Here is a 24,917-nt window from a genome sequence, read left to right as displayed (position 1 = left end):
CCCCCCTAATTTTGCCACAAAAAAATGGAAAAACTTAATGACTCGTGTATAAGCCTAGGGTGGGAAATGCAGCAGCTACCAGTAAATGTCAAAAGTAAAAATAGATACCAATAAAAGTAAAATTAATTGAGAAATCAGTAGGTTAAGTGTTTTTCAATATTCATATTGAATCAGGAGCCCCATATAATGCTCCATAAAGTTTACGATGGCCCCGTAAGATGCTCCATATTAAAATATGCCCCATATAATCCTGCATAACCGTTAATAATGGCCCCATAAGATGCTCCATAGACACATTTGCCCAATATAATGTTGCACAAATGTTGATTATGGCCCCATAAGATGCTCCATAAAGATATTTTCCCCATATAGTTCTGCACAAACCTTGATTATGGCCCCATAAGATGCTCCATACAGACACTTGCCCCATATATCGTAATGCTCCACAAACGTTAATTATGGCCCCATAAGATGCTCCATAAAGATATTTGCCCCATATAGTGCTGCACAAACGTTGATTATGGCCCCATACAGACACTTGCCCCATATAGTGCTATACAAACGTTGATTATGGCCCCATACAGACATTTGCCCCATATAATGCTGCACAAATGTTATGGCCCCATAGATACTCCACACATATACTTGCCCCATTATAGTGCTGCACAAACGTTATGGCCCCATAAGATGCCCCATACAGACACTTGCCTCATATAATGATGCACAAATGTTATGGCCCCATAGATACTCCACACAGATACTTGCCCCATATAGTGCTGCACAAACGTTATGGCCCCATAGATGCTCCATACAGGCACTTGCCCCATTTGCTGTTACTGTGATAAAAAAAAAAAAATCACATACTCACCTCTCCATCGCTCAGGACCCCGGCACTTTCAATATTCACCTGACTTCGTTCCGGCGCCGCTCCATCTTCAGCGTCTTCTGCACTGATGTTCAGGCAGAGGGCGTGCACTAACCATGTCATCGCGCCCTCTGACCTGAGCGTCACTGTAGAGGACGCTGAAGACTGAGCGGCGCCCGGAACGGGGAGTAGGTGAATATCGTGCAGCGCAGCGCTCCCCTCCCTCTTATACTCACCTGCTCCTGGCGCGGTGCAGTCCCTGCTTTCCCGGCACTGCAGCTTCTCCCTGTACTGAGCGGTCACTGTTACCGCTTATTACAGTAATGAATATGCGGCTGTACCCTTATTGGAGGTGGAGCCGCATATTCATTACTGTAATGAGCGGTACCATGTGACCACTCAGTACAGGAAGAAGCTGGGGCGCCAGGCAGCCAGGGACTTGCAGGGACCGCGCCAGGAGCAGGTGAGTATAATTAGACAGCTCTTGCTCCCCTGACGACCCCTGGTTATGACTCGAGTATAAGCCGAAAGGGGGACTTTCAGCCCAAAAAAATGGGCTGAAAATCTCGACTAATACTCGAGTATATACGGTACATCTGGGACAGTAATGATTGGCAATTGCATTGGGAGCTACCAGCAGTGGATCTTGATTAATTTGCATGCAAAGTGCATTCAGAGTGGCAGAACATTCCTCAGACAACCATTAATAACTAGAGATTTCTGCATGTGAAGCCCATACTCGATATTGAATAAATTGAGATGATTTTAAAATTTTGTTTCCATTTTCTCACCACTTGCAAATAATTAAAATGTCTTTCCATCCTGTGATTTCCATAATTCCATGACTTTTCCATCTTGGTGTTGCAATTTCAATGTTGAGGAATGTATTATATATCTATCTCTATAATATAACCGGACATGTGTCCTTCTGTCCAAAGCCCATTATCTCCAGGACGTCAGTTGGAACGAGAGCATATCCCAATAAAAATGCTTGTATAACGGGTTCAATAGCTGGTATTATCAAATATACAGTATATGTGTATACCTGAAGCGCTGTCTGGAAATCACAGGATGGAAAGAAATGTTAATACAGTATATAATAGGGATTCACTCGTTTCCATACAACGCTTCAGGTACACAAAGGCAATGTGGTCGGGTCCAAACAGCTCAAGTTTATTGTGGTCATAAACACTGGACAGCCTTTTCTCAGCATAAAAAGTAAAAATAAATAAGCAGTTCATACAACAGCACAGGCTAACCTGTTTGGATAACAGTCCTGTTCTCACAACCTCTGGCAGAGACTGTTCAACATACAAACTGGTCATTCCACCTCCACACAGAATAAGCCAAACTCTGGAGAATGGGAACGGCCAGTCTCAACCAAGTCCTTCTGGTCGTTCCTCAAACCTGGACCCAAAATCAGGTCCCATTAAAAACCTTCTCAGCATTAATAGTGCTGGAGCCTGATTTTCTGGGCTTCACATCACCAAGGCGATACATCTCCTGCTAGGACCTTTCCAGCTTCCATCTTACTTACCCCCCCACCCCAAGAACGCTAAGCTCAAAACGTCAGGCGTCAAGCTGAGCTTTCTGTAATCGTTACAGAATTGCTATTCCGCATTTGGTTTTGGTACCAACACAATGGGGCTGGACCATCTGCTCTTGGATTCTTCAATGACCCTCAGTTTCAGCATCCGTTTTACCTCTTTTGAGATCACATCTCGGCATGCTTCTGGAGTCTGATAGGGATTCAAGTTGATGCAAACATGAGGCTGTGTGAGGAATTCAAGCTCAGTGACCTGAGTGATGCCTGGCAACTCAGAAAAAAGGATTCTATTTCGGTGTAGCAGCTCTAGGCATTGCTACTTTTGGGAGAGTGACAAAATGTCTGCCACTTTGACATCTTCAACATTGGCTTCAGACTTTGGCCAGAACACAAGGAGTTTTGAGAGGTTCCCTATCCTGCTCAGTTTTAATTAAATTGACATGATTAACCTGGTGGGGCATCCCCTTTCCTGATTGGTGAATTTTATAATTGACATCACCAACCCTCTCCACCACTTCGTATGGTCCTTGCCACTTGGCAGGAAACTCTTTCTCCATTGTAGGCACCAGCACAAGTACCAGAATCCCAGGTTTGAACGGTCTTACTTGAGCTGATCTATTAATACTTGTGCTTGGAGGAGATGCGATTTCACAATAGGCTTCACACTGGCAATCTATCCTTGCATCTGGGTAACTTACTGGGCAACCCAGCATGGAACCGGCCTCAGCAGTGAGTGGATGAACGGGTCAATCACCACTCTCTCCACCATCTGTGTTGGGGAACAAATCTCAGGCTGCAGCCATTTATGCACCGAGCGCAGGGGATTAAACATCCGGGACTGGGAACTTTGTTCCCGAGATAGCCCCAGTAATGCACCCTTGTGCCCTGACTGCCAGTGTTATGTCCAGATGAGCCAAAATCTCTGCCTTCAGATTGACATACTCCTTGGCGTCCTGAAGAGCCAGTTCATAATACACCTTATGTGGTTCCCCAGTAAGATATAGCACCAGAATCTCCACTAACTGTTCCAGAGGAAATTTGTCCTGGTCCACCTCTCTCTCTCAAACACAATCAGGAGCGCCTCAGTGTCATCACAGGAGTAATTTTCCAGCTGCCACCTTACAATATGTATATGCTTCAATATCGAAATTATGAATACACATATTTATACACAAATATATACGTACTAGATGGTGGCCTGATCCTAACGCATCGGATATTCTAGAATATGTATGCGTAGTGTATAGCACAGCCCACGCAGTACATTGCGCAGCCCACGCATTACACGTTGTATACTGCGCAGCCCACGTTGTATATTGCGCAGCCCACGTAGTATATTGCACAGCCCACGTTGTATATTGCGCAGCCCACGTTGTATATTGCGCAGCCCACGTTGTATATTGCCCAGCCACGTAGTATTTTGCACAGTCCACGTAGAATATTGCACAGCCCACATAGTCTATAGCAATGTGGGCACCATATCCCTGTTAAAAAAAGAATTAAAAAATAGTTACCATATATACTCACCCTCCGGTGGCCCCCCGGATCGAAGCGGTTACCGACGCTCCTCGTGTGCTCCCGTCTGAAGAGTGCATTGCGGTCTCGCGAAATGATGACGTAGCAGTCTCGCGAGACCGCACGTCATCATCTCGCGAGACCGCAATGCATGGAACGGTCACCGGGGCGTCGCGAGGAGCGTCGGTAACCGCTTCGATCCGGGGGGTCACCGGAGGGTGAGTATATAACTATTTTTTTTATTATTTTTAACATTAGATCTTTTTTTCTATTCATGCTGCATAGGCAGCATGAATAGTAAAAAATTGGTCACACGTTAATAGCAGCGTTAACCGAGTGCATTACACCGCGGTCAACGCTGCCATTAACCCTCTGTGAGCGCTGACCGGAGGGGAGTATGCGGGCGCCGGGCACTGACTGTGGGGAGGAAGGAGCGGCCATTTTCTTCCGGACTGTGCCCGTCGCTGATTGGTTGTGGCAAAAATCAGCGACTTGGATTTCCATGACAGAAGCCGCGACCAATGAATATCCGTGACAGAAGGACAAACAGACAGACGGAAGTGACCCTTAGACAATTATATAGTAGATATATGCGCTAAACTCACCTTTGCTACATTGGCCACTCTCTTTCTGATATTTAAATATGTTAAGGAAATGTACAATGCACTTTGAAAAAGTTTCTTATTGACATTCATCTAGCCATCAAATGAAATGCTCTTCCTTGGATTACATGTATATGTTGGACGAGAAGTGTTTTTATTCTTTGTGAACATCTCTCAAGTGCAGCCAACATGAGCTGCTGAATTACTATGTAGAGCTGTACTTATATTTAAAAAAAAAGAGCTTTTATTCACTGCCCCACAGCTGTGCAATGATTTCATATTTCTGCTGAACTGGCAATAAATGATTCACCACAAAAGTTACATTTAGAAGAGTCACATGCCAGTATCCTAAATGGTATGCGCAAACTAACCGCAGAGCGAGCGTATTATGCCATGCCAGTGACCACTCCAGTGAGCTTATGGAAAAGTTAATTAGTGTTAAAATGGCTTTATGTTCTTAAAATCATCTTCAGCATCTCCTCCACACTAGATATGGAAGTTTGCTTTCACTCACACAGCCAACCGGTGTTTTTATTTTTAAATCTCCTCCATCATGGTACTTACACATGGGAGGGAAAGGGATAGCAGAATCGGTTTCTATGGGATCATTTCTGGTATCAAGGGCGTCAGTTTATTTGTACCACCAGGAGCTGGCCCAAAACTGTTCACGGCAGCATCTCATGTTCCACTCAGTGACAGGGAAGCTCTTCAAGGTCTTGAAAATGATGAAAAAGCTTGAAGCAATGCCAACAGATGTATTTCAGCATCAGTTGAGGACAAAAAAAAAACTGATCAGGATACAAGTGATATTCGAGAGCACCATCACAATGCCACAGATGTCACTACATTGGCATGAACAGCTGCTAGGACACTGCTTCATCCATTACTTTAGATTTGCTTCATGTCATGATGAGCCACCCTGCAGAGAGTGCGCGTCACTAAGGGTCATCCTAGAGCCACAGCCAAAAAAATGTCATTTAAATTTTATTTTTAGTTGCATAGATAGAACTCTAGTAGACATGTCACAGCTAATTTGGGGCTGTCACCAGCACTGTAATTACTTTCACTACACAATATATGGTAACAGTGTACCTTGTGCAATAATCAGGGATTCGCAGGGCAAAGGGTAGAGAACTGTGATCAGAATGGCACAAACTAATATATATTAGGAAATGGCTGTTAATTTCAATTCATGCGATCATATTTCAAAACAAAAGTAGAATATTTAAAGATTGTGATTGGAGATGTGCAGATCGAGCAGCAGAGTATCGATGTCAGAGTCGAATTTCCTGAAATTCACAGGTCCCTGCAGATTAGTGATGAGCGAAAGTGTTCGGATAAGGTGTTATCTGAGCATGCTCGAAAAATATGTTCGAGACCCCGCTGCTGCATGTCTCACAGCTGTTCGACAGCCGCAACACACGCAGGGATTACCTGTTTGTTAGGCAGTCTCTGCATGTTTGTATCTGTCGAACAGCTGTGAAACATACAGCCGCAGAGTCTCAAACATATTCTTCGAGCATTCTGAAGTCACTCGGTCAGCACCCGAGCGTGCTTGGATAACACGGTGATACGAACACTTTGTAAATCAATATGATCACAAAAAAAATGCCTGGCGTCATTTCACCCCCTGATGAAGGATCAGACAGTAGACTAATGTCGTTATGTTGAGGCCACACAGGCTTCCGCTTAATGCCTCGCAGCTATGACATCACTTAATCCCCCTCATTGGCTAGGCTAAACTATGAGACCTTGTATAAAAGATCAGGACATAAATCCAACAAATTAGGGTAGTGAGAAGAAGTTAGAGCTCAGCAATCGGGTCAGGGAAACTATTCCTAAAACATTTGCCAAATACCCTAGTACGATGTAGAACAACTGCAATATGACAAAGGTAGCAGTCTACAATACAGAGCTTCATTCAATATGGAAAGAAAAAAATGGCAGCAGCAGTGCAAGTGGAACAGATTATAATTGAAATGGTCCATTTAATGATCCGCTTAGCTCTAGAGGGAATAAAAAGCATTATTACAATCTTGGCCATTAATGAAATTTTCAAGGAATGACACAATGTCTAATAAATGTAGGTTTCATTTCTGGCACTTGCACCTATATAGGGGACTAGCTGAAAAGCCCGGCGTTGCCTGGGCATGGTAAATATCACGCCTCTCATTTTCCCCCTCACATCTTTCATTTTCTCCCTTACACCTCTCATTTTCCCCCTCACTCCCCCCTAACACTTGTCATTTCAACCTCACATCTGTCATTTTCCTGTCACTCCACTATTTTCCCTCACTCCTCTCATTTTGCACTCACACCTCTCATTTTCACCTCACACCTCTCATTTTCCCATCAGTATATACATGTTTGTCATCTCCCTCATATATAGTATACAGCTGTATGTCATCTCCTGTATATAGTATATACCTGTGTGTCATCTGCTCCTGTATATAGTATATACCTGTGTGTCATCTCCTCTGTATACAGTATGTACCTGTATGTCATCTCCTCCTGTATTAGACCGCGTTCACACGTTATTTGGTCAGTATTTTTACCTCAGTATTTGTAAGCTAAATTGGCAGCCTGATAAATCCACAGCCAACAGGAAGCCCTCCCCCCTGGCAGTATATATTAGCTCACACATACACATAATAGACAGGTCATGTGACTGACAGCTGCCGTATTTCCTATATAGTACATTTGTTGCTCTTGCAGTTTGTCTGCTTATTAAATCAGATTTTTATTTTTGAAGGATAATACCAGACTTGTGTGTGTTTTAGGGCGAGTTTCATGAGTCAAGTTGTGTGTGTGTTGAGTTGCGTGTGGCGACATGCATGTAGCGACTTTTGTGAGATGAGTTTTGTGTGGCGACATGCGTGTAGCAACTTTTTGTGTGTCGAGTTGCATGTGACAGGTTAGGCTGGTTTCACATTTGCGTTTAAAAACGCAGCGTTTTAAACGCAAACGCATTTGGTGAAAAAACGTGTTTAAACGCGTTTAAACACTGCGTTTTATAGGCGCATGCGTTTTTGCATGTTTTAACACAAACTCGGCGTTTTGACACGTTTACATGTGTTTTTTCCTGCGTTTGCGTTTTTGAAACGCATGATGAGAAGTGTGTGACAGCTGCCAATCATCAAAATCAACTAGAAAACCCACTATAAACAGAAATACCTAGGGTTAGGATCCCTAGTAACCCTAGGGATCCTAACCCTAACCCAAACTCTAACTCTAACCCTAACACAAACCCTAACCCAAACTCTACCCCTAACCCAAACTCAAGCCCTAACACAAACCCTAACCCAAACCCTAACCCTAACCCAAACTCTAACCCTAAGGATCCTAACCCTAACACAAACCCTAACCCTAACACAAACCCTAACCCTAACCCAAACTCTAACCCTAACACAAACCCTAACCCTAGCCCTAGGGATCCTAACCCTAACCCTTAGGGTTAGGGTCCCTTAGGGATAGGGTTGGGGGGTGGCTTATCAGTGTGTATTCTTGTGTTTTTCTATAAAAACGCATGCATTTAAAAACGCATGTGCTTAAAAACGCATGCGTTTACATAGACATCATTACGTTCTTTTGCCGCAAAAAAAAGCGCATGCGTTTTTTTGCGGCAAAGAAACGCTGCTAGAAATTACTATGGCTACGTTCATATCATCAAAATCAACTAGAAAACCCACTATAAACAGAAATACCTAGGGTTAGGGTTAGGATCCCTAGTAACCCTAGGGATCCTAACCCTAACCCAAACTCTAACCCTAACACAAACCCTAACCCAAACTCTACCCCTAACCCAAACTCAAGCCCTAACACAAACCCTAACCCAAACTCTAACCCTAACCCAAACTCAAGCCCTAACACAAACCCTAACCCTAACACAAACCCTAACCCTAGCCCTAACCCTAGGGATCCTAACCCTAACCCTTAGGGTTAGGGTCCCTTAGGGATAGGGTTGGGGGGTGGCTTATCAGTGTGTATTCTTGTGTTTTTCTATAAAAACGCATGCATTTAAAAACGCATGTGCTTAAAAACGCATGTGTTTACATAGACATCAATACGTTTTTTTGCCGCAAAAAAACGCATGCTTTTTTTGCGGCAAAGAAACGCTGCTAGAAATTACTATGGCTACGTTCACATTTGCGTTGTGCGCTGCTGCGTCGGCGACGCAACGCACAACGCAAACAAGAACGCATGCAAAACGCATAGTTTTGCGACGCATGCGTCCTTTTTTTGCCGGATTTTGGACGCATAAAAATGCATTTGGCTGCGTCCTCTGCGCTCTAGCGCTTGCGGCAAAAAAGACGCATGCATCGCAAAACGCATGCAAACGCATGTCCATGCGCCCCCATGTTAAATATAGGGGTGCATGCGTCGCCGCGGCTACGCCCGACGCAGCCCGGCAGAACGCAAATGTGAACGTAGCCTACATGTTGCATTTCTGAAACACAACGCATGTTTAATGTTATGTATAGGGAAAAAACCCTAACCCAAACTCTAACCCTAACCCTAACACAAACCCTAACCCAAACTCTACCCCTAACCCAAACTCAAGCCCTAACACAAACCCTAACCCAAACCCTAACCCAAACTCTAACCCTAACACAAACCCTAACCCTAACACAAACCCTAACCCTAAGGATCCTAACCCTAACACAAACCCTAACCCTAACTCTAACCCTAACACAAACCCTAACCCTAGCCCTAACCCTAGGGATCCTAACCCTAACCCTTAGGGTTAGGGTCCCTTAGGGATAGGGTTGGGGGGTGGCTTATCAGTGTGTATTCTTGTGTTTTTCTATAAAAACGCATGCATTTAAAAACGCATGTGCTTAAAAACGCATGCGTTTACATAGACATCATTACGTTCTTTTGCCGCAAAAAAAAGCGCATGCGTTTTTTTGCGGCAAAGAAACGCTGCTAGAAATTACTATGGCTACGTTCATATCATCAAAATCAACTAGAAAACCCACTATAAACAGAAATACCTAGGGTTAGGATCCCTAGTAACCCTAGGGATCCTAACCCTAACCCAAACTAACCCAAACTCTACCCCTAACCCAAACTCAAGCCCTAACACAAACCCTAACCCAAACTCTAACCCTAACCCAAACTCTAACCCTAACACAAACCCTAACCCTAGCCCTAACCCTAGGGATCCTAACCCTAACCCTTAGGGTTAGGGTCCCTTAGGGATAGGGTTGGGGGGTGGCTTATCAGTGTGTATTCTTGTGTTTTTCTATAAAAACGCATGCATTTAAAAACACATGTGCTTAAAAACGCATGTGTTTACATAGACATCAATACGTTTTTTTGCCGCAAAAAAACGCATGCTTTTTTTGCGGCAAAGAAACGCTGCTAGAAATTACTATGGCTACGTTCACATTTGCGTTGTGCGCTGCTGCGTCGGCGACGCAACGCACAACGCAAACAAGAACGCATGCAAAACGCATAGTTTTGCGACGCATGCGTCCTTTTTTTGCCGGATTTTGGACGCATAAAAATGCATTTGGCTGCGTCCTCTGCGCTCTAACGCTTGCGGCAAAAAAGACGCATGCATCGCAAAACGCATGCAAACGCATGTCCATGCGCCCCCATGTTAAATATAGGGGTGCATGCGTCGCCGCGGCTGCGCCCGACGCAGCCCGGCAGAACGCAAATGTGAACGTAGCCTACATGTTGCATTTCTGAAACACAACGCATGTTTAATGTTATGTATAGGGAAAAAACGAATGCTTTTTTTGCGTTTTTTTTGTGCAAAAACGCAAAAAAAAAACGCAAATGTGAAACCAACCTTAGTGTAGCAAGTTGTGTGCAGCAAGTTTTGCGCATGGCGAGTTTTGCGCAAGGCTAGTTTTATGTGTGGTGCGTTTTGAGTATGTGCAAGTTTTGTGTGAGGCAACTTTTGCATGTGTTGCAACTTTTGTGCATGTGGCAATTTTTCAGCGTGTGCAAGTTTTGCGTGTGGCGAGTTTTCCATGAGGCGAGTTTTGCACATGTGGCGAATTTTGCATGAACTTAGTTTTGCATGTGGCGAATTTTGCGCATGGCGAGTTTTGAGCGGCGACTTTTGTGTTTCGACTTTTATGTGGCGAGGTTGGTATATGTGTGGTGAAATGTGTGCTGAGGGTGGTATATGTGTTCAAGCACGTGGTAGTGTGTGGCGCATTTTGTGTGTGTGTTCATATCCCCGTGTGTGGTATCCCATGTCGGGGCCCCACCTTAGCAACTGTACAGTATATACTGTTTGGCGCCATCGCTCTCCTTCTTTAAGTCCCCCTTGATCACATCTGGCAGCTGTCAATTTGCCTCCCAACACTTTTCCTTTCACTTTTTCCCCACTATGTAGATAGGGGCAAAATTGTTTGGTGAATTGGAAAGCGCGGGGTTAAAATTTCGCCTCACAACATAGCCTATGACGCTCTCGGGGTCCAGACGTGTGACTGTGCAAAATTTTGTGGCTGTAGCTGCGACGGTGCAGATGCCAGTCCTGGAAATAAACACACACACACTAATATGGGGGGATAGGTAGGACTCACAGGCTCTCTAGGAGTCCTCACAGCTGCTTCTATCCCCTATCATATTCTCCCCGCAATAGTTCAGGAGACTTGGCTAAGACTTGTTAATTGTAACACCGTTTAAATGGTAAAGCAACAAGGTGAACATATATGTGAAAGCATTATTTAAAGAGTTCTTCTCAAGCTGTCTCACAACTCTGAAGTCTCCTCATTTACTGGTTTCTGGTAAGGCAGGCATTCATCCCTGAGTTACAGTTCTGGTGCGTTTCAGAACTTTTTATATATATTTTAATGTTCATTTTTAGGTGTGGTTTTCTTTTCATTTTATTTGAATGGGTGAATAATACAGCAAAAACACCGAAAGAATTGACAAGTTGCCATTTAACAAAAAAATCCAGTTTTTCATGGAATTTTGTAGCATGCGCACATACCCTAAAACTCAGCTGAATTTGTTACCACAGAGCGTGTGCTATCAGTGGTTTGTTCATTAGCCTGCATTATTATCTCTCTATATAAATATAGTGATAACGGAATATTTGAGCAAGAACAGAACTCAGGAAAGTGAGAGCCATGATTAGGATACCAGTTCTGGAAGCAGCTGATGCCAATGGCTGGTGATTTTGTAAGGTTAATAACAGCAGCTTGTCAGGAGCAGAATGAGAGGGAGGTGAGAAACTTTATGAGGTAAAGTAATCAATAGGATGAAGAGAGGTGGCTGGGGTATTAGCTGTTAACTCCTCTCCTGGAATCCAACCATTGCACACACTGGGCCAGGCTCTGGTGGACGAGCTCCATGGAAACAAGCTGTACACTGTGGAAGATAAAAGCTCTCATTCCAGGAAAATGAAAGTAGAAATAAAGAAAGTCAATTGTAAACTTGCTACTTTTCTTTTTTTGCTGTCAAACAAACTAAATTAATTTATTAACATGATAATACCTCTTTAATAGAATAAATATTTCACAAACCATGCATGCCATTGTTTTATCATGATAGCGTATGATATCAAAAAGGATACATATAATGTAACAAGACGAGGAGTACTTCCAGCCTTCAGAGTCAGTGACAAGAACTTCTCCAGCCTAGATTTTAACTCAGTAGCCCAGGAATCCTGTGAAAACAAAAGCATATTTATACATGATAACTATACCCAGCTAGTAAGGACAGCTCACACATTGCAGTCCAATACTGGCAATGCTGCTGCAATGCAAATTACACAGATTCATATGGATATTCTCAATGTGTGACAAGCAATGTAATATTGTATTCATGGAATTTACACTCCCAGCAAACCACCATTTACTCTCACAAATGCGCAATAACCTTACAGATAGTGGGAAGAGTGTCTGCTGACTCAATTTACAGGAATGCCAAAAAAGCTGTGGTTTTTTAAATACGGTATGTTTCTGTGTTGTCTGAAACCAATGAATAATGTCTGCCTCCCACTAAAGATACAAAGAGTGCCATGACTGTAATAAAGAGGTAAAAAAATATATATCCACACACCCTCAACAGAAAATGACAGTGTTCATAAAAAATACCAGAATCCACTTGATCTACGCATAGTCCCCGAAAAAAGTTGATGGACAGCACTCACCAGGGGTAGAAAAAAAAATGGAAAAAAATTCACTTTTTGCCCTATGCACAAAGCATTGTTTTGACCGTTCAGGTCTCTCTCAAGCTTGTACAAAAAAGTTTAACCCCTTTACCCCCAAGGGTGGTTTGCACGTTAATGACCGGGCCAATTTTTACAATTCTGACCACTGTCCCTTTATGAGGTTATAACTCTGGAAGGCTTCAATGGATCCCGGTGATTCTGACATTGTTTTCTCGTGACATATTGTACTTCATGATAGTGATAAAATTTCTTTGATATTACCTGCGTTTATTTGTGAAAAAAACGAAAATTTGGCGAAAATTTGGAAAATTTCACAATTTTCCAACTTTTAATTTTTATGCAATTAAATCACAGAGATATGTCACACAAAATACTTAATAAATAACATTTCCCACATGTCTACTCTGCATCAGCACAATTTTGGAATTTTTTTTTTTGTTAGGGAGTTATAAGGGTTAAAAGTTGACCAGCAATTTCTCATTTTTCCAACACCATTTTATTTTTAGGACCACATCTCATTTGAAGTCATTTTGAGGGGTCTACATGATAGAAAATACCCAAGTGTGACACCATTATAAAAACTGCACCCATCAAGGTGCTCAAAACCACATTCAAGAAGTTTATTAACCCTTCTGGTGCGTCACAGGAATTTTTGGAATGTTTAAATAAAAATTAACATTTAACTTTTGTTCACAAAAAATTTACTTCAGCTCCAATTTGTTTTATTTTACCAAGGGTAACAGGAGAAAATGGACCCCAAACATTGTTGTACAAATTGTCCTGAGTACGCCGATACCCTATATGTGGAGGTAAACCACTGTTTGGGCGCATGACAGAGCTCGGAAGCGAAGGAGCGCCATTTGACTTTTCAATGCAAAATTGACTGGAATTGAGATGGGACGCCATGTTGCGTTTGGAGAGCCACTGATGTGCCTAAACATTGAAACCCCCCACATGTGACACCGTTTTGGACAGTAGACCCCCTGAGGAACTTATCTAGAGGTGTGGTGAGCACTTTGACCCACCAAGTGCTTCACAGAAGTTTATAATGCAGAACCGTAAAAATAAAAAACAGTCCTCAGAGTTGGGGAAAATTGCCTGAGCAGAAGGAACCAACTGTTTTTCTCATTGCTTCAATGAGAAGCAAAGGAGAACCAGGCTGAAGTTTGCCAAAGACCATAAGGATTGGGGTTGGGGGGCCGTGTCTGCACAGGGACCCACCGGGGGATTCCCCTGTTCCACAATGGGCCAGTCCGAGCCTGGACCTGGCTGTGTGGCATGGCGCATTGTCCTGCTGGAAAAAACAGTCCTCAGAGTTGGGGAACATTGCCTGAGCAGAAGGAACCAACTGTTTTTCTCATTGCTTCAATGAGAAGCAAAGGAGAACCAGGCTGAAGTTTGCCAAAGACCATAAGGATTGGACCATAGAGGACTGGAGTAAGGTAATCTTCTCTGATGAGTCTAATTTTCAGCTTTGCCCAACACTTGGTTGTCTAATGGTTAGATGGAGACCTGGAGAGGCGTACAAGCCACAGTGTCTTGCACCCACTGTGAAATTTGGTGGAGGATCGGTGATGATCTGGGGATGCCTTCAATGGAAGCCTGGTATGCGAAACGGCACTGTCGGGGTTGTAGCAAGGGTACATCACTAGCTGGACTGACACCAATGTAAGTTATTCACTTTCTGAATGATTGCTTTGCAGCTCTCTGCTTGTTTATAGCCACATGACCTCCCTTTTATTCCAGCAAAACTAAGTATATTTGATATATTTCGTAACCCCTCCTCATGTACAGCACCATGGAATAAATCGTGCTATATAAATAAATAATAATAAGCACTTGGCACTTTCATATATGGCAGGTTTAAGCATATCTCCTCTTTTAGGAATTCCCTACTGTCTTTGATTTGTTCATAGTCACTTGACGATAATATTATATGCACAAGCACTTTCATGTATAAGCCGGATTAAACATATCTCCTCTTTAGGAATTTCCTATCATCCTTGATGGGTTCATGGTCACTAGACCCTAATATAATATGTCCCAACATCCTTACTGTCCAAAAACTGCTTGTTTCTGAAAGCACTGTTTTCATCTGCACATTATCTTAAGTACATTGTACCTTCCTTATATATTATATGTATACAGTAATTGATTTGATTGTGTTTGTATGCCATTATTAGGAACTACTATCTACCGTATATACTCGAGTATAAGCCAAGATTTTCAGCCCCAAAAAAAGGGCTGAAAGTGCCCCTCTCGGCTTATACTCGAGTCATGGAAGGCGGGGGATTGGGGGTCGGCGGGTGAGGGGGTGCGACGCCTGTCAAATACTCACCTGCTCCCGGCGCGGTCCCCACATGTCCCATGGTCTTTGGGCGCCTGCAGCTTCTTCCTCTGTTCAGCGGTCACATAGTACCGCTCATTAAAGTAATGAATATGGACTCCACTCCCATAGGGGTGGAGCCGCATATTCATTACTGTAATGAGTGGTGCCACGTGACCGCTCACTACAGGAAGAAGCTGCCGCTCCCGGAGACGTGGGACATGCGGGGACCGCGTCCGGAGTGCTGGGAGCAGGTGAGTATGTCATATTCACCTTTCCGCGTTCCACCGCCGCCTTGTCTTCCGCGTCGTCTGCACTGACTGTTCAGGTCAGAGGGCGCGATGACTTATTAGTGTGCGCGCCGCCCTCTGCCTGAACAGTCAGTGCGGAGAGGCGGGCAGCGACGAGAGGTGAGTATGTCATTTATTTTTTTTTTTTTAGTGCAGCAGCATTACATGTGGCTATATGAAGCATCTATTGGGCCATAAAGAACTGCATGGAGCATTATATGGGGCATCTATGGGGCCATAACTGCATGGAGCATTATATGGGGCATCTATGAGGCCATAACTGCATGGAGCATTATATGGGGCATTATATGGGGCCATAAAGAACTGCATGGAGCATTATATGGAGCATCTATGGGGCCATAACTGCATGGAGCATTATATGGAGCATTATATGGGGCCATAAAGAACTGCATGGAGCATTATATGGAGCATCTATGAGGCCATAACTGCATGGAGCATTATATGGGGCATCTATGGGGTCATAAAGAACTGCATGGAGCATTATATGGGGCATCTATGGGGCCATAATGAACTGCATGGAGCATTATATGGAGCATTACATGGGGCCATAAAGAACTGCATGGAGCATTATATGGAGCATCTATGGGGCCATAAAGAACTGAATGGAGCATTATATGGGGCATATTTGTATATGGAGCATCTTATGATATCATAATGAACTGTATGGAGCATTATATGGGGCCTATTTTGTATGGAGCATCTTATGGGGCCATAAAGAACTGCATGGAGCATTATATGGGGCCTATTTTATATGGAGCATCTTATGGGGCCATAATCAACAGTATGGAGCATTATATGGGGCTCCTAATTCAATATGGATATTCAAAAACACTTAACCTACTGATGTGTCAATTAATTTTACTTTTATTGGTATCTTTTTATTTTTGACATTTACCGGTAGCTGCTGCATTTTCCACCCTAGGCTTATACTCGAGTCAATAAATTTTCCCAGTTTTTTGTTGCAAAATTAGGGGGGGGGGGGGGTTCGGCTTATACTCGGGTCGGCTTATGCTCGAGTATATACGGTATCTACATAATTTTGAGTGCTGCTAAGTCTCCAGCTTTATAATAGTTTACACCTTGCTACTTTTAATTGAAATGTCGTTTTGTCTAAATTCTGGTGAAAATATTTTTTTAAAAAACATGTTTCCAATAAAATATTGTAAATGTTAAGTTTTCATGTTTATGCCTCTTTATCCCTCCTACTTTTTGGACTGGGAGGTATTTTTGACAACACAGCCATTAATGTCTAAACCACTGGCAACAACAGTGAGTACGCCTCTAAGTCATAATGGCCAAATTGAGCATTAAGTGTCAAAATTTTGTGTTGGCATCATTATTTTCAAGGACTGCCTTAAGTCTCTTGGGCATGGAGTTCATTAGAGCTTCACAGGTTGCCACAAGAACTCTCTTCCACTCCTCCATGACGACATCATAGAGTTGGTTGATGTTAGCGATCTTGCTCTCTTCCACCTTACATTTGAGGATGCCTTACATATGCTCAGTAGAGTTTAGGTCTGAAGACATGCTTGGCCAGTCCAGCACCTTTACCCTCAGTTTCTTTTTCAAGGCAGTGGTCGTCTTGGAGGTGTGTTTGGGGTCACAATGTTGTGCCCCATGGACAAAGGAACATCAAGATCTCTGGAGATGCACTTGTAACCTTGAGATTGTTAAAATTTGTCAACAATTCTTATTCTCAAGTTCTCAAACAGTTCTCCATGATTAGTGGCACACACAGACACACAATGCAAAGATGTGAGACAACGTCTCCCCTTTTTATCTGGTTTCAGGTGTGATTTTCATATTGCCAACACCTGTTACTTGCCACAGGTGAGTTTGAACGAGCACCACATGCTTGAAACAAAGTTGTTGCCCACAATTTTGGAAAGGTGTCAACAATTTTGTCAGGGATCATGTTGGGAGTTTTGTGTGAAATTATGTCCAATTTGACTTTTTCTTCTCTGTTTTTTTGTGTTGTTCCAATACAGACAAGGGAAATAAACATGTGCATAACAAAACATGTATAATTGCAATAATTTTCTGGAAGAAATACTTCATTTTCAGGAACAATTTCAAGGGTGCCAACATTTTCAATCATGACTGTAAATGTGTAGAAATGATGATGACCATTAAACCTTTATTTTACAGAAAACAATTATTTTATTATTCATCAAACCAAATAAGTCTATTGGAATGACTGAAAGAGGAAAGCCCACATTAAAGCAATGCGTTCTGTAAACGGTTATATGTCACCAGAACATTTCATTTATTTTTCATTGCGTTGTGATACCCATGTAACAATTCTGTCAGTTTGACTGTTTTTGAGAGGGGTCATCACAAGCTAAGAGACTCTACAAGCTCAACAAGAAACCTCTCGTGTTTGTTTCCTGCAATGCTCTGGCCTCATTTCCTAACTTAAGTGCCTATCAGTCATAATAATGGGTTTTATAATAAAGAACTTGGCGGTAACGACAACACAAATACAAAACTAATATCAAATGCTCAAGCCTCCATGTTACGCAATTAAATTAAATGGTCTTTTCATACAGGCGAAAGAGTCATTATGCAGCCGGGTATTTTTTGCTATTAGCTACCTGGAAAAGGTCTCTGAAGGATGGATGAGCAGCTGGATTAGGAACAAAGGGAAGGGCATAGAAGGGAAGGAATTCTGTAGTCTGGCTCAGTGCCGCCCCGCTGGTTTCCAAGTAGGTTTTAAAATGAGAAATCCTCTCTTCACAGTCAGCACGATCCTATATACAAACAGGAAAGCAATATGCATTATTATTTTTACTTCATGCCAAATGTACTCCCCAAGACACACTTATTTAAAGACCTGTTCATAAAATTCATCCATAAAACATGATACCAAACTCTTTTTCATATATGAACAACTGACTGAGTTAATGGCCAAGTTATCTTTTATAAGAAATTTGGATAACTGTGAGTCTTAGAATCGGGCCACCATCTAGTAATAAATATAATTTACTACTAACGCATCGGGTATTCTAGAATATGCATGTCCACATAGTATATTGCACAGCCCACGTAGTATATTGCCCAGTTACGTAGTATACAGCACAGAGCCACGTAGTATATTGCCCAGCCACATAGTATATTGCCCAGCCACATAGTATATTGCCCAGCCACATAGTATATTGCCCAGCCACATAGTATATTGCCCAGCCACATAGTATATTGCCCAGCCACATAGTATATTGCCCAGCCACATAGTATATTGCCCAGCCACATAGTATATTGCCCAGCCACATAGTATATTGCCCAGCCACATAGTATATTGCCCAGCCACATAGTATATTGCCCAGCCACATAGTATATTGCCTGTTGTGAATTCTGCTTTTGGGCTCCCTCCGGTGGTTGTAGGTGGTAATGCAGTTGTCCCTGGGCTGCAGTCCTGGACAGGTGCATCTGCTGATTGCAATTCTGACTGGGGTATTTAGGTTTGCAGGACTCATTAGTCCTTGCCAGTTGTCAATGTTTCTTGGGAAGTGTTGGACCTCTGTTTGGCTTCTCCTGCTTAGCTGCCAATTCAGCAAAAGATAAGTGTCTGTTTCTTTTTCTATGGCAAACAAGCTGTGTGCTTGTTTTTTGATTGTATTCCTGCTCTAAGCGTAGGAGTCTCTGGAGTTGCAGATATACGTTCCACGTCTTTAGTTAGATGGAGGAATTTTTTGTATAATCTGCTGTGGATATTTTTGGAAGGGTTTTAATACTGACCGCACAGTACGCTGTCCTATCCTTTCCTATTTTAGCTAGAGTGGCCTCTTGTGCTAAATCCTGTTTTCTGCCTGTGTGTGTCTTTCCTCTCCTACTCACAGCCAATATTTGTGGGGGCTGCCTATCCTTTGGGGTTCTGGTCTGAGGCAAGGTAGAATTCCTATTTCCATCTATAGGAGTATTTAGTCCTCCGGCTGTGACGAGGTGTCTAGGGTTTGTTAGGTACACCCCACGGCTACTTCTAGTTGCGGTGTTAAGATCAGGATTTGCGGTCAGTATAGTTACCACCTACTCCAGTGAAAGTTTTCATGCTGCTCCAAGGTCACCGGATCATAACAATTGCCCAGCCACATAGTATATTGCCCAGCCACATAGTATATTGCCCAGCCACATAGTATATTGCCCAGCCACATAGTATATTGCCCAGTCACATAGTATACAGCACAGAGCCCTGTTAAAAAAAAAAAGAATTAAAATAAAAAATAGTTACATACTCACCTTCCGGAGCGGATCGAAGCCGCCGGTTACCGATGCTCCTCGCGCGCTCCGGCTGAAGAGTGCATTGCGGTCTCGCGAGATGATGACGTAAGGTCGTCATCTCGCGAGACCGAAATGCATGGAGCGGTCACTGGGGCGTCGCGAGGAGCATCGGTAACCGGCCGCTTCGATCCGGGAGCTCCGGAAGGTGACTATGTAACTGTTTTTTATTTTTTTTATTATTTTTAACATTAGATCTTTTTACTATTCATGCTGCATAGGCAGCATGAATAGTAAAAAGTTGGTCACACAGGGTTAATAGCAGCGTTAACCGAGTGCGTTACACCGCGGTCAATGCTGCCATTAACCCTGTGTGAGCGCTGACTGGAGGGGAGTACGGAGCGGGCACTGACTGCGGGGAGGAAGGACCAGCCATTTTTCCGCCGGACTGTGGCCGTCGCTGATTGGTCGTGGCAGCCATGACAGGCAGCTGGCGAGACCAATCAGCGACTTGGATTCCATGACCGACAGAGGCCGCGAATATCCGTGACAGACAGAAAGACAGACGGACACAAAGACGGAAGTGACCCTTAGACAATTATATAGTAGATTACATCCTATTTTTATTACATGCTTTTCTAGCGTTATTTGTTCCGCAGCGCCTTACAGATGTCATCATCACTGTCCCCAATGGAGCTCACAATCTAAATTTCCTATCAATAGGTCTATGGTGTAAGAGGAAACCCAAACATGTAACCTCCTTGAAGATGTTGTCCTTGGTGGGATTTGAACCCAAGACCCCAATGTTGTAAGGCTATAGAGAAAGAGAAAGAGGGAGACATGTAGAGAGTGATCTAAATAAAGAAAATATCATTAAAAAGGCAGGTCTTATGCTATGTCCACATATTGCTTTTTACGGACTTTTTTTCTGCGCAAAATCCTAATCTCTAGGCAGTAAAAAAAAGCAGGTTTTGTTGGCTTTTTCTTCTGCTTTTCTTGCTGCTTTTTGGCTGCGTTTTTCAGGATCCCAAAGTTCAGCTTTGCTTCCAGCACACAAGCATGAACAATGCAAGGTGTTAGGCCACTAATGTAAGACATATGTGAAACCATAAAACATTTTGGGAAAAAAAGGCAATTTGATACAATTTAGTGGGGGAAAAAAATTATGTCTGAACAAAATAAAGTTCATGAAAAAATACACAATTGCAAATGTAAAAATAGCGGGGGAGTTAAATTGGTCTGGAATAGTTTACTCAAGACATTGGCAGGGCTTTTTGTAGGCTGGGCATGGTTTACTTTCACATATTGAGTTGGTCAAGTATTGTTCAATTTCACACATGGGTCAGACACCATTTACTTTAACACTTATCACTAATTTAATTAAACTGTACTAATCGTAGATGCCAATCTCAGGTGAGGAGATCAAGACATTTTTGATTAACCTTGAGAAAAATCACAAAATTAAATGGGTTTCACATTCTTCTGTACCTGCTTTTTTGCACTATGAACACAGCAAAAAAACGTTGCCATTGGTTTTTGCACTTATACATTGCTTGCTATGGGTGCAAAAACGCTGAAAGAAGTGACATGCTGCAGTTTTAAAAAAAAGCAGTTTCCCAATTCAGTCAGGAAAAAAAAAATCAATGTGTGCGCATGAGATTTCTGAAGTATCATTGCTTTTGATGGTACTGTAAAACACAGCTTTCATAAAAAACACAGCAAAAATGTAACGTGTGAACATAGCCTAAGGCTATGTGCACACGTAGAATGGTCCTCTGCGGATTTTTCCGCAACAGATTTGATAAATCTGCAGCGCAAAAACGCTGCGTTTTTGCTGCAAATTTATCGCGGATCTACCGCGGTTTTTGTGCGGATTTCACTGCGGATTTCTATAGGAGCAGGTGTAAAACCGCTGCGGAATCCGCAGAAAGAAGTGACATGCTGCGGAATGTAAACCGCTGCGTTTCCGCACGTTTTTTTCCGCAGCATAGGCACAGCGTTTTCTGTTTCCCATAGGTTTACATTGTACTGTAAACTCATGGGAAACTGCTGCGGACCCGCAGCAAAATCCGCATCGTGTGCACGTAGCCTAAATGTCCTTTTCACATGGTACCAATCTGAAAACCAAAGTGCACACAGTGTTGGTGCACTTAACCAAGCATACATGCCCGCAAAAGCTCCTAGATTGTACATTACTATTTTCATACATTCACCAAGAGATTAATTTTGGCCTCCATCTGCCTGGTATGTATTTGCATATTTACAGGATTTAACTTGGTTCCTACACAGAGGGCCACAGCAATATGCAATGGATCTCTAATGGTGAATGGAGGCATAGGTATCCTTCCATACTGTGGTCACTGTCTGGCATATACCTCCTGGGCGTGCACCTAAATGGGATTTAGACACTCAGGTTTCTGACCAATCAGACCAACCTTACAGAAGAAAAAATGGTCTGGAGTTTATCCATTTACATAAAAACGCAATGGCCATTACAGACACAAAGCTTCTACTTTTCGCTCTGCTCTTTCAATGGGGCATCACTGCCAATGTCATGCTAAGTGACAGAAGGCAGAGTACAGCAGGCTTTCAATCAGCATGACGACAACAGTGATGCCTCAGTAACAGAGCAAAGCGGGAGAGAAGGACATGCTCTGTTGAAGTGAGATCACAGAAAGCCGAGTAATCGCCGCCTGAGTTGGGAGATCGTTGCAGGCAAGAACATGCAGGTAGTTACCACATACTTGGCAGTAAGTTCTTAGCGCCATAGGAAAAAAAAAATCTCAGACAAAGCCTTTAAAGGGAATCTGTCACCCCAAAATTCGCCTATAAGCTAAGGCCACCGGCCTCAGGGGCCTATCTATAGCATTCTGTAAGGCCTCTCTGACCTTTCCTGGTGCCTGCGCACTGCAGTACTTTGCTTTGCCCTCAACAGGGCAGACAAAGTACGCCTGCGCAGGAGCCGCGGCAGGATGAAAAGAAGAGGACGTCATCGTATGAAGATGGGAGGCACCGGACCCGGGAGGCGCAGGACCCGGACCGCAGCGGGACCGCCCCTGGGTGAGTATAATATAACCTGTTTTTCTTATCTTGCAGGTTACATCGGGGGTTTATCTATAGCTGGTGGCCTTAGCTTATAGGCGAATTTTGGGGTGACAATTCCCTTTAAGCTATGAACCACTTGGTAGATTTTCCCCTAAGTATTGTACATAGATTTTATATCAGAGTTTATCATTTAACGTCTCCAATTACTTATCACGAGAATTTTAATTTTTTTAAATGTGCTCCACCCAAAAGACTTCATCATTCTGGTATCTGAATTTCTATACATCACGTAATAATTGGTCTCACATCACTTAAATAAGTAATATTTTATATAGGCAAAAGAGGTTGGATTAAATCTATCCCAGATGGATCAGGTATGGAAATTAATAAAAATGTTGAAGAAATATTTAACCAGTCACATCTCGTACCTATTAACAGGACTGAAGAACATAAGTGAACCTGGAGTTATTCTTACAAAATAGCAACCACCACTGTACAGTGAGCAGATTGGCCAGCATGTAAGACAATTACTACGGTCAGAAATACAACATTAGATGCAGCCTGGTCAGTATTAGTACAGATATTTGCCAGAAAATGATTTCTATTACATTTATACTCATTTGTTTCCAGTGGGGTGGATCTAACTTTAGCTTATGGAGAAATAATTGCTTATAACCAGGAAATTTAAGGGAGGTGCAAGGACAAATTAGTACCGTAAGACGGAGGAGAGGGCATTAACAATCACAGACAATAGACCATTAAATATAGCCATGACAAGGATATGAGTAGCCATCTTTTATAAGCCAAGAAAAGCAGACCACTCCCGAGACAGATATCTCACTTGTCAGATATATGGCAAGGACCACAAAAGGCCAAAGACAGGAAGTCTGTAATCAAAAATCCAGACCCCCAAGCCTGGTTTGCACAGATCCAGATTACCATTTCCAAAAAAAGATTTCAGACCCTGAAAGATTCAACTCTTTAGGGCCTAAAGGACAGAGCTATGCTGTGGTTCTCCATACGATCTGTAGCGTATGTCACCAGTACCAATATTGTTAAGCAGGGTGGATAAAAATCAATGTTTTTTTTTAAAAAAATAAAAAAAAAAAATCGGATTTTTTTTATTTAAATCAGATTTTTTTAATTTAAATCGGATTTTTTTTAAATAACTGCTTTTTGAGGAAAATATTTTACCATCCAAAGGTTCTTCCATCATGAGATAAAGCTGAGTTGTTTAACTCAGTAGAATAAAGGCTGTATATATGTGTAACATTCACAATGCCATGCTCTTCCAGAGGTTTCTGTAGGATTAGTGGGCAGTTTCTCTCCTATATTATCACAGACGCTCGCTTTACTTACGCAGTTCTCAAAACTGAATTTGACTCCGCAGAGGTCCCAGCCTCTTCTTCACGGCAAAAATGTTACAAGATGAACAGAGTTGAGAAAAAGACCTTAATCCTATTGTTCTACAAACCTATGAATACAGAATCAACCCCTTCAGGAATAGATCTGCACAACACAAGAAGAATGTGAATCTAAGTGTGAGGAGGAGGAAGGGCAAGCATCTTCATCACCGCACTTCTCATGATGTTGCCTCATTCGCGCCACCAGGCCTTGCATCTCTTTGTTGCATCGTTTGCATTTTGCACGCATGCCTGCCTTACCGATAGGCGAAGGAGCTTCATTAAAATATTCCCAAACTGGGTCTCTTTTACGGCCTGCTGCCATTATAAGGAAAGAATGTAATAAACCTCAGATCGTACACACAAACAGATCCAGACTTGTCTGTCTGTGGCTATGCTGCAGTATTGTGCTCAAAGTTTCACTTTCATTTTCTTGTCTGCTTGCCCTTCCTCCTCCTCACACTTAGATTCACATTCTTCTTGTGTTGTGCAGATCTATTCCACTCCAAACAATCAGAAACATATTGTCTAAAGGTACCGTCACACTAAGCGACGCTGCAGCGATACAGACAACGATCCGGATCGCTGCAGCATCGCTGTTTGGTCGCTGGAGAGCTGTCACACAGACAGCTCTCCAGCGACCAACTATGCCGGTAACCAGGGTAAACATCAGGTTACTAAGCGCAGGGCCGCGCTTAGTAACCCAATGTTTACCCTGGTTACCAGCGTAAAAGTAAGTGACAGAGAAGCAGAGCGCCGAGGGACAGACAGCGGAAGGTAAGTATGTAGTGTTTGTTTTTTTTTTTACTTTTACGCTGGTAACCAGGGTAAACATCGGGTTACTAAGCGCGGCCCTGCGCTTAGTAACCTGATGTTTACCCTGTTTACCAGCGAAGACATCGCTGAATCGGTGTCACACACGCCGATTCAGCGATGTCAGCAGGAGTCCAGC

At 42.8% G+C, this 24,917-nt stretch overlaps 1 protein-coding gene across 3 annotated transcripts in view; it reads right to left on the bottom strand.

Moving 5' to 3' along the window:
- Positions 1 to 24,917, bottom strand: part of ARMC9 (armadillo repeat containing 9) — a 290,214-nt gene that overhangs the window by 212,987 nt on the left and 52,310 nt on the right. For all 3 annotated transcript variants that reach the window (XM_069727004.1, XM_069727005.1, XM_069727006.1), the window contains exons 5-7: positions 17,900 to 18,055; positions 12,069 to 12,161; positions 4,532 to 4,556 (exon numbers count right to left, since the gene is read on the bottom strand). In XM_069727004.1, coding sequence (XP_069583105.1) covers positions 4,532 to 4,556; positions 12,069 to 12,161; positions 17,900 to 18,055 — 274 coding nt within the window. The remainder of the gene's footprint in view (positions 1 to 4,531; positions 4,557 to 12,068; positions 12,162 to 17,899; positions 18,056 to 24,917) is intronic.

Source organism: Ranitomeya imitator, chromosome 5 (genome assembly GCF_032444005.1).
Source record: "Ranitomeya imitator isolate aRanImi1 chromosome 5, aRanImi1.pri, whole genome shotgun sequence".
In the NCBI taxonomy this organism is placed as follows: Eukaryota; Metazoa; Chordata; class Amphibia; order Anura; family Dendrobatidae; genus Ranitomeya; species Ranitomeya imitator.
The sequence above is the reverse complement of the archived record's forward strand: the minus strand, read 5'-3'. Positions and strand labels throughout refer to the sequence as shown.